The sequence below is a fragment of the Arachis hypogaea genome, chromosome 11, assembly GCF_003086295.3.
Source record: "Arachis hypogaea cultivar Tifrunner chromosome 11, arahy.Tifrunner.gnm2.J5K5, whole genome shotgun sequence".
Taxonomy (NCBI): Eukaryota; Viridiplantae; Streptophyta; class Magnoliopsida; order Fabales; family Fabaceae; genus Arachis; species Arachis hypogaea.
Window position 1 is genome coordinate 3,118,208 of NC_092046.1, and position 9,730 is coordinate 3,127,937.

A 9,730-nucleotide genomic window follows, 5' to 3' on the forward strand; every position below is an offset into this window, starting at 1 on the left:
ATAATTATTCTAGTTTTTGTGCACTATTTACTATTTTAATTTTTTATAATATATATTATTATTCCTATTAAAAATGATAAATTAAATAAAAAATTAATTATAAATAATAATAAAAATATAACTTGTAAAAAATTAGAACCTAAAATAATAATAAAAATAAGATTATTAAGAGTATTTAAAAAGAGTACTAAAATATGTTATTTTATATATTATTTTTAATTTAATAAATAAATATTAATTTTTACTCTAAAAAAATATTTAAAAAGTTATAATTTTTATATGTTATTTTTAATTTTATAAATAAATATTAATTTTTATTATAATAATAAAAAATTATAATATACTAAAATAAAGTACTATAAAAAATATTATATAAAAAATATTAAAAAATATATAAAAAAATTAAATATGCTTAAAAAATAATATTATAATTTAATATTATATTTTTTTAATAATTAATTAATTATTTATTTAGAAGTGATTTTAACTAATATTATCCAAATAATATTTATTTTATCAAAATCAATTTTAGTAAAAATTGTCAAATATAAATCATGTTGGCACAAACTCACTTTTAAGTTTTAACCAAAATCAATTCTACAAAATCACTCCCATTCAACCTCCAGTTTGGCCGACGTGAATCCAAACACACACTATAAAAGTGTTAGAGAGTTGGCACAAAATCCTCAACTCTTCCACCTCGTTTTACCATCTTTCTGATTCTCTGCATCTTCTGCCTTCTGCTCTGTTTCTGTCTCCTCCCTACCCAGTTTCTTCAACAACTTCCATTTTTCTTTTTATTTATCTTTCCACTATTGCATGTTATTATCCACAAAATTCCTGTAAATGCTTCCACCAACGTGTGGCCACAGATTCTTCAAGTTCCGTGCTCTACTTCTGTCTCTTATCTTAACACAGTAACCAGTAACCATGATCACTTCTTTCTCTGCACTTGTTCCTACATATTTGAATTTCCAGTTTTACCCTTTCCCTTGAATCAACATGTTCAAAATTATTGGGCTCACTCACATGAAAAACACGTCGCTTTCCTTAGTAAAAAGATTCATTCAATTATTCATTATCCATGCTCTCTTAATTATTATTATTCTTCTTCTCCTCTCTCAATTGTGTCTTGTCTTGTCAAATCTTAGCACCCTCCACTCTATTTTGTTTCCATTAGATAAATAATAATAACACAACAAAAATACGTTTAATTAAATTAAATAAAAAGGAAAATCAAATGGTCGATAATAAGAACCAGTACTATGAACACATAACATGCTGTGTTGTATTGAAGATTGGTAGGATCACGAGGGCAAGCCTTGGATTTAGGATTCTGCTATTCTTATTATTATTTTTAACATAAAATTCTCTTTCTAACTATTATTATTTTTATTATTAATTAATTATTGTTGTTGTTATTATAGCATATAGTGTCAGGAGGTTAGCAAGGTTGCTCTTGTAATCAAAACGTGTATTCCCACAAAGAAAGCATGGAGGATCATCGTTACATGGAAACTGATCCAACTGGTAGATATGGAAGGGTTAGTTCTAAATTCTAATTAATCCTTCCTTTTTTGTGTTGTGTTGTGGTGTGTCATATTCTTTTAATTATAGGTGTTATCATTGATCATGTTTCTTAAGATTTTTTGCTTTTTTTGCTCAAACATGTCTCAATGTTACAAGAAAAGATTTCTAGGGTTCAGCTTTTTTACAATCTGCTTCATATTGGATAGTTGTTGCAAATTAAATTTAAATGTTAAGGCATCATTTTGTTATCAATTATATTAGGTATATAACTATATACTAAAAATTAAAAAAATCAGGCACGTGTATAAAATACATGTCGGAATATAAAATACGCTTTGCAACTAATTTGGCCTTCAAAAAGCAGGGTGATATAAACTTTCATGAGAGTTGTTTTTATGGTGTGAGATTATTAAGACAAAACCATGGTTGAGAGCTTGATCACATGTTCTTGTGTGTGTAGCATTATTCCAGGTGTTGAAAATATTTGTTGATCATGCACTTCCCTAACCATTGATTAACATCATATAAATTAACTTGAATTGTGGAAAGTTGCAGAAGATACTTTTGAAAACAGAGTTTTCATGCCTAAAATTATGTGAAACTATTTGATGTTGGTTCAAAATTGGATGTGATTAGGTTGGAGAAATTCTTGGAAAAGGGGCAATGAAGACAGTGTACAAAGCAATTGATGCAGTGCTCGGAATAGAGGTGGCATGGAACCAAGTCAGACTCAACGAGGCGCTTCGCTCGCCGGACGACTTGGAGAGGCTCTACTTAGAGGTTCATCTCCTCAGTACCCTCAACCACGAATCGATCATGCGATTCTATACCTCTTGGATCGATGTTGATAACAAGTCCTTCAACTTCATCACAGAGATGTTCACTTCAGGAACACTCAGAGAGTAAGTTCTCATACATAACCCTTCATATACCTCTACGTAAATGCATAACTTTTTAAAAACATTCTAAAGTTCAATCTTTCTTTGTTCATTTTTTTTAATATAGACTTGTATATAAGGTGTAATTTACATGCACTTATGTTCATGTGAAGGTGATAGTTGAGAATTCCTATACGACAATTTAGCTAAACTTGTCAAATTATCTAATATTCTCAATTATCAACTTCACATAAAAATAATGCAGGTGAGTCTTTGCATATTAGATATAAGAAAAATATAGGTAACCAACAAGATTTTTGAACAATGTGTAAACAATGTGAATTAATAGGGTTAAAAGAGTAAATTTAATTAGTAGCATTAAATTAGGATGTAGTGTATTTTCATTTGATTGGTAGTTGTTCATGTTGTTCAAAATATTCATTGTTCCGCTAGCACTCCCCGATGATATATAACCGTTATGGCGTATGCAGATACCGGAAGAAATATAAGCAAGTTGGGATTCAAGCAATAAAGAGTTGGAGTCGCCAAATTTTGCAAGGTCTTGTTTATCTACACGAGCACGATCCTCCGGTAATCCACAGAGACCTCAAATGTGATAACATATTTGTGAATGGCCATCTTGGACAAGTGAAAATCGGCGACTTAGGACTAGCGGCCATCCTCCGTGGCTCGCAGCTGGCTCACAGCGTTATAGGCACCCCTGAATTCATGGCACCGGAGTTGTACGAAGAAGAATACAACGAACTCGTCGACGTGTACTCTTTCGGCATGTGTGTTCTGGAGATGCTTACTTCTGAATATCCGTACAGCGAATGCGCAAACCCTGCGCAAATTTACAAGAAAGTGACTTCGGTAATAACAGAATCTGACTTGACATATATTTTCTGAGTTACAAGTAAAATTTAGATTTTATATACATTCTATTCATCAGGGGAAGTTGCCGGCTTCATTTTCCCGGTTAGAAAACAAGGAAGCGCAGAGATTTATAGGCAAGTGCCTTGTATCTGCACCAGAGAGACCTTCTGCAAAGGAATTATTGCATGATCCGTTTCTTGTGTCTGACGATACATTATCAATGGCGAAAATTGGAATTCAGAAGCCATTTCTAAATTACAATGAGATGGAGAAGCTTCAATTGCGCGACGATGTTGCTCGAACAGAGATGTCGATTACCGGGAAACTGAACCCGGAAGATGATACTATCTTTCTCAAAGTGCAAATTACCGATAAGGATGGTAAATTATATATATGTGGATGTATATATATTCTTGTTTGTTTCATTTTAGATTCTTGAAAAATTTATCAAATTTTGTTCTGGCTTTTAATTTCTGGCAGAGTCCAGTAGGAATATATTCTTTCCGTTCGACATTGTGACGGACACGCCGATTGATGTGGCGGTGGAGATGGTGAGAGAATTGGAGATCTCGGATTGGGAGCCTTCGGAAATTGCATATATAATCGAAGCAGAGATTTCCGAACTGATGCCGAATGTGAGGAGAAGTAACTGTTCAGATACTTGCCATACGTTCGACGATGACTACGACCGGCCTCGCCGGCTTTTCTGCTCCGGCTCTTCTTGTTCCTCCTCCCAAGAATCCATTTCCAAAGCTGATGAAATACCAAATCATGGATATTACTGGCTCCATGGTATGTCTATTAATACTAGTGTACCAATGTTGCAGTTGTATTCATATGAAGTTGATATTTAAAAATGGTTAGATGTAACTATTTTTAAATATCAACTTTACATAAAGACAACTGCATAACTAATAAATAAGGTAAAAACTCAGGTGCAATCGACTTCACGTGAAGTTGATAGTTGAGAAGACTGCACCTGAGTTTCTACCAATAATAAATAAATGTGAAATTAGTTAAGATGATAAGTAACTTAGAAGGACCTTTGCAGATGATATGCACGACGATGCGAGTTCGCGATGCTCGTCGCAAGGGACATATTCCAACTTGAATTTTTGTTCAATGGATGATCATGAATACAATGTGGCTTCTTCTGCAAGAAAAGATAAACATAATCACATCATAAAGAGTCACCACAAGTGTACAAGGTTTTCCCCTCTTGAAGAACCAATCACTCTCAACCGGGGCAAAGTTTTCGCCGGCGCGGCGAGTAAAGGTAAGAGAACAGTGGACACTCCTAAACTGATGAGGAACAATTCGCTGATTGACATGAGGAGTCAGATGCTGCACCGGCAGCTCGTTGAGGAGGTTAACAAAAGACGGTTATTCAAAACGGTTGATGCCATTGAAAAGATTGGATTTCAAAACCCTTCTGAGATATCCAGGAAAAAATCACAGCCATAAGATGTGAAGTCCTCAGCAAGTGTCAAGTGATGAAGAACTAAAGCTAGAAAAGAAAACGGATGCCTCTTCATCATTGAAATTGAAGATTGAAAATTGTTCTTACTTGACCTTTATTTGATAAATAACTAAATACATGTATATAACAGAAAAAAGAGAAAGAAAACAGATAAAAATAAATTAAACATAAGGGGGAAAAAAAGCATTTTAGGGAAATTATGTCTTCAAAACTATGATGTAGCAGCATGCACCAATATTTCTAAACAGGGGTATCAGTATTAAGATCCTTGATGATTGTAGTTTATCTTTTCTTTTGAGTTCCTTTAATTTTTCATGTTATGTCATGTACCAATCTGCATGACTTTGAATATATGATTATGTGTGCTATTTTTTCATTTGTCAGCAATAATCAAGAGTTTATGAGACTTAATGGTTTTTCCAAGTTAACACCACAAATTAAAGCATATGTGGAATTCAATTTTATTCAATGGTAAAGTGACATTTTTTTCCCTTTTCATAGTAACTCATTATTGAAACATTGAATGTGATAGTTGCTGAATGTGGCTAAGCATCCCAAATTTGACCATTTTGGTAAATAATGAGAAACTATTCATGGTAAAATACTAATTAAGATGAGATTTGTAATCATGAATCCTTATCATGAAAGATGTGGAACAAGTATGATGCTTATATATATATCCCTTGATCTTGAAGCTTATTTGCTAGATTATTGGATCTTGGTAAAATGATATTGCTTTTTTGTTAAATCTAATTAAAGATTCAAAAGTAATTAAACCATTTATTTATGAAGTTAGTAATTAAACCATTTCTGTCTCTACTTGATTTCTTGAAAGAAACATGACCTGAAATTGCTTCTGTAACTAAAGAGACTGGTCAACTTTTATCAAAGAAAATAAATAATTAAAGAAACTGATGCACTGTGCAATTATGAGAAGCTTTTTTTTTTTATCAAGAACATTATGTCAAGTTAGCTAAGTGGGGATTTATTTTCCTAAATTTTAATGTGGTCCTCACTTTTTTCCTATGATTAATTATTACTTTTATACCAGCTGGTGTTTGTTATGATCTTGTTGTGGTCCTCTTGAATTGCTAAAAATTTTTAGGATTTTGCTAACTTGTGTCCTAAGAACATATATTAACATACCATAAAAAAATATTCTATAAAATTTAGTATACAATATTTTGATATTAGATTTTTTAACAATTAATTAATAATAATCGTATTTTTATATAAGTATTAAGAAAATTTTGTGTATAAATATTAAATAGTGTTATTATATTTGTTATACCATTGGTTTATTATGAATGAAGGTTCATCAAATGATGAGTGCAAAAGTTGTAGATTCATTCTATGGCATTGCTTCCAACTTCAAATACATTCTTTAACATGTGTTAGCTTCATGCTTCAATATTGATTATTGTTATGTGTTTGGTTCTACTTTTATAGAATCGATTCTTCTAGGTAAAATTTTGGTAGAATCAATTCAGATAAAATTGGTTTAGTTAGAATGAATTTAATAAATTCTTATTAGTAGTTCCTCCAAAAATAAATCTAACATACATAAAGGGAAGAAAACATTAAATATTTTATTCAACTAATGTCATAAGAACTCCATTTGGAAAATAAGCCAGTACAAAATAAACTTGTTCTTCTTTAGGAGGATACCTATACTTGCCACTACTTATGCAAACTACTTGTCTTGACTATTTAGGGAAATTTATCTACTTAAATGTTGACTACAAAATATGTGTCACTACCAATGTCAATAATTGCCATATATTGGGTTAAATTTTTAGAAGGCATACAATACAAGGGAATGGCCTACCATAAATTCAGAGTTCACAAATTTGAGAATATATATCGATTTAATATTTTAAATATCTCAAAAAGATTATATATAAATTAATTTGGTCATAAAAAAATTTAACGAAATAGAAAATGTTAGAGGATCAACACTACACTTTTAATTAGTAGAAAAAAAAAATGAAGAGTTCGTTAACGTTGGCCTCAAATGCAAGGCAAATACAAGAAAAAATATTGATCGTTTTAATTTTTTTTTTAAAAGATATCAATATGAATTAAGTTGGTCATTTTATTATTTTCCTATTAATTTCTAAAGTACAATTTATTAAGTGTCATGTGACACTTAACAATGGCTGATAGCAAAATATTATCAAAAAGACCAATTTGATTTTTTAGCGACTAACCGACTAAATTAAATACATGCACAATTTTTTAAATACTAATTTAATTATTAAATCAATATATATTAAGAGAACAAGTTTATTAATTTGAATCACACGAGAGTAATTTGAGAATTTTATATCTTTTAAGCAAGTGTAGAGTTTATTTTAGATTGTCCTGTTATCTTGAAATGAGTTAAACAACAAACTAATTGGATTTTTTTTTTTATGGATAAGACATGTTACACTGACTCACATAAGAAATACTTATAAGGTGAATTTTATGGTATTTATAGTATAATTTAATTTTTGTCTAATTTATTTGTTATGGTAATTAAGTTTTAAATATTTAATTATTATTTATTTTTATACTTTTAAAATTAAATATTAATTTTTAACCCTTTTAAAAAGTTAGGCAAACATTTATAGGCATTATAACAATCACCTACTTATAATCCAATTTGAAACAATCATTAAAAGTTAATTCTCTATATTTTCTGAATAACCCTAGCAATTAAAAAACTAAATTGAAAGTATTTTTCTTGTTGAACGAACTTCAAAGTAAACTAAATTCCATAGTTTATATTAGGAGTTTATATGGTCCGACTGGCGAGGATCCAAACATTTTGAAAATTAATTTGGTATAATTTTATTGGGTTTAAGTTAGGTAAAGATATTAAAAATAGACCTGGTCATTATTTAGGGTCGAATCCGAGTCAAAGTGAATCCAACTTTACTTAATTTATGTGCACTCTAAGAAGACTAATATATATATATATATTTTAAATTAATTCTAATATTATGTTATATTAATTATAAATTTATTATTTTATTAAAAAAGTTTAGGAGGCCAGCAACTTTATTGAATTCTGGCCAGCATATAACCAGCAAAGAAAAGTGAGTCATTAGATGAAATCTCACACCATTAAAATCATCATTGATGGTTGTTTGATGGCTATAAATCACAAAAGTTGTTGGCTCCCTAGCACTCCTCTATTTTATTTTTAAGAGGAGTGCTAGGAGACCAACAAATTTTGTGATTTGTAGCCATCAATTAGTTATTATTGGTATTTTTAATGGTGTGAGATTTTATCCAATGGTGTAGGATTATTCACTTTTCTTTTGTTGGTTAAGTGGTAGCCAGATTTTGATAAAAGTATTGGCTCGTTAGACTTTCTCAATCTTTAATCACACTTGTTGAATTAGAAAATAAGTAAAAAAAAGTATGAAATTAGAACTTATGGACAAATTCAAATTCAAATATGGATATCAATTTCTCGGTAACAAGTATATTTTTTTTTCTTTATAAATAAATGCATAATAATTTTTTGACTTAAAGTTTATCAAGACCCGAACTTCACTGATTTAGATTCGGTTTTAGTGTGACCCGAAAGTAGTAAGATTACACCGAGTCTAAAACTAAATAAGGATCTCAAAAATAGACTCACTCATTATTTAAAGTCAGATTCGAATCGAAGCAAACGCAACTTCACTCGACCCATGTACACCTTTAATTTACATTTCAGAATTAAAATTAACACAATTGAAAAAATTGTTCTACTTCGATTACAGACAGCCTCTAAAAACATAGAAAGGAGGAGATTTAATAAACATTTGACATAATACAATAACTAGAAGATGGATCATGAACTTATTATTTATACAAAATTATATCTTGCTACTGCATTTTTCTAGTACTATACATAAGAATTTGGATAATCTAGGAACTTTATAATTTAAGTTGAGCCAAGTCATACCATATTTGCTCAAATGCTTTAACAATGAGATCATGGTATTCACTTGAATTCAGTGAAAGATAGCAGGCAAGAAGGTTCTCCAAATCCTTGGAAGCAAGGATTTGATTCTCTCTAATCATCTCCACCATTGAATCCCTGAAGTCTTTCTGCGGATCGACTGACGACTTAACGATGGCAAACCCCTCCGGAAAACCTGCATTCTTTGAGTTTGATCCTCTGCAGGACACACTCCTTCTTGCATAGGCTTGAACCTTCCGGTTCGCGAGTTTTGGAGAATTCACTCTTAGCTTTATTCCTTTAGAATTAGCAGAGGATTTTCGAGATACTAGACATGTTTGAGTTGGACTTATGAAGATTTGTTCTTCGAATTTCGCCGGCTTTGTCAAGATTGGAGCAAGGCCTAACTGCGAAATTGCGTCGGTTGATCCACTCTTCATGTCAATTATGATGTCATTGGTTGAAGAACTGACTCTGCAGCTACATTCAGAGGTTACCAATCTATTAGGCCTGCTGCCACGAGCATTAAACTCGTGGCAGTCAGACTCGGACGAAGAATCACATCCTCTTGTTTTATGTTTTGGTTTAGTCCAATTTGGACTATTCTTTTCTAGAGAATGAAAGCTCCAAGATTCTAACACCGGCGACGAAACAATCGGCGGCGAAGAAGGCTCATAGATTGTTTTCCTTTTAGTTTTTCTCTTTGAGGAGGACTTTCTTGGCGAATCGCCGAATACAAAATCGGAATGTTTAGTGTAAATAGGAGAGTTATGAAACTTACCAGCTTTGTTATTGCTTGGTTCAATGGAGAAATAGTGATGAGAAGTTGAAGTTGTTACTTTCTTGTTCTTGATAACATGAGAGGCATTGTTTCTCTTCCTTGATTTGCTCATATCCCTCAGTTTGTAGAACCAACCATTTGGTATCATATCTGAAAATTTGAACTTGTTATTCCCCATCATCAAAGTGTGTGTTTTGGACTCAAATTGTTGAAATGGAAGATGTAGGAAGCTAGGGAAGTTGGTT

The 9,730-nt window shown here is 31.3% G+C and overlaps 2 protein-coding genes across 6 annotated transcripts; one reads left to right on the forward strand and one right to left on the reverse strand.

Moving 5' to 3' along the window:
* The first annotated feature begins 576 nt into the window (after window positions 1-576).
* Window positions 577-5,031, forward strand: LOC112719894 (probable serine/threonine-protein kinase WNK4). 5 transcript variants are annotated; one of them, XM_025770626.2, is made up of 7 exons: window positions 577-924; window positions 1,428-1,544; window positions 2,167-2,432; window positions 2,900-3,281; window positions 3,361-3,664; window positions 3,765-4,076; window positions 4,336-5,031. In XM_025770626.2, the coding sequence occupies exons 2-7, from the start codon at window positions 1,494-1,496 to the stop codon at window positions 4,746-4,748; spliced, it is 1,728 nt and encodes a 575-aa protein (XP_025626411.1). In that variant the 5' UTR covers window positions 577-924; window positions 1,428-1,493; the 3' UTR covers window positions 4,749-5,031. The 5 variants fall into 5 exon arrangements, with proteins under 5 accessions (XP_025626411.1, XP_025626414.1, XP_025626412.1 ...); XM_025770629.2 differs by having other exon boundaries at window positions 584-881; XM_025770627.2 differs by having other exon boundaries at window positions 686-917.
* Window positions 5,032-8,405: 3,374 nt separating this feature from the next.
* On the reverse strand, window positions 8,406-9,730 carry LOC112723736 (transcription repressor OFP1-like). The gene has a single exon (XM_025775181.3). It carries the CDS (start codon window positions 9,664-9,666, stop codon window positions 8,680-8,682), a length of 987 nt encoding a protein of 328 aa, XP_025630966.1. The 5' UTR covers window positions 9,667-9,730; the 3' UTR covers window positions 8,406-8,679.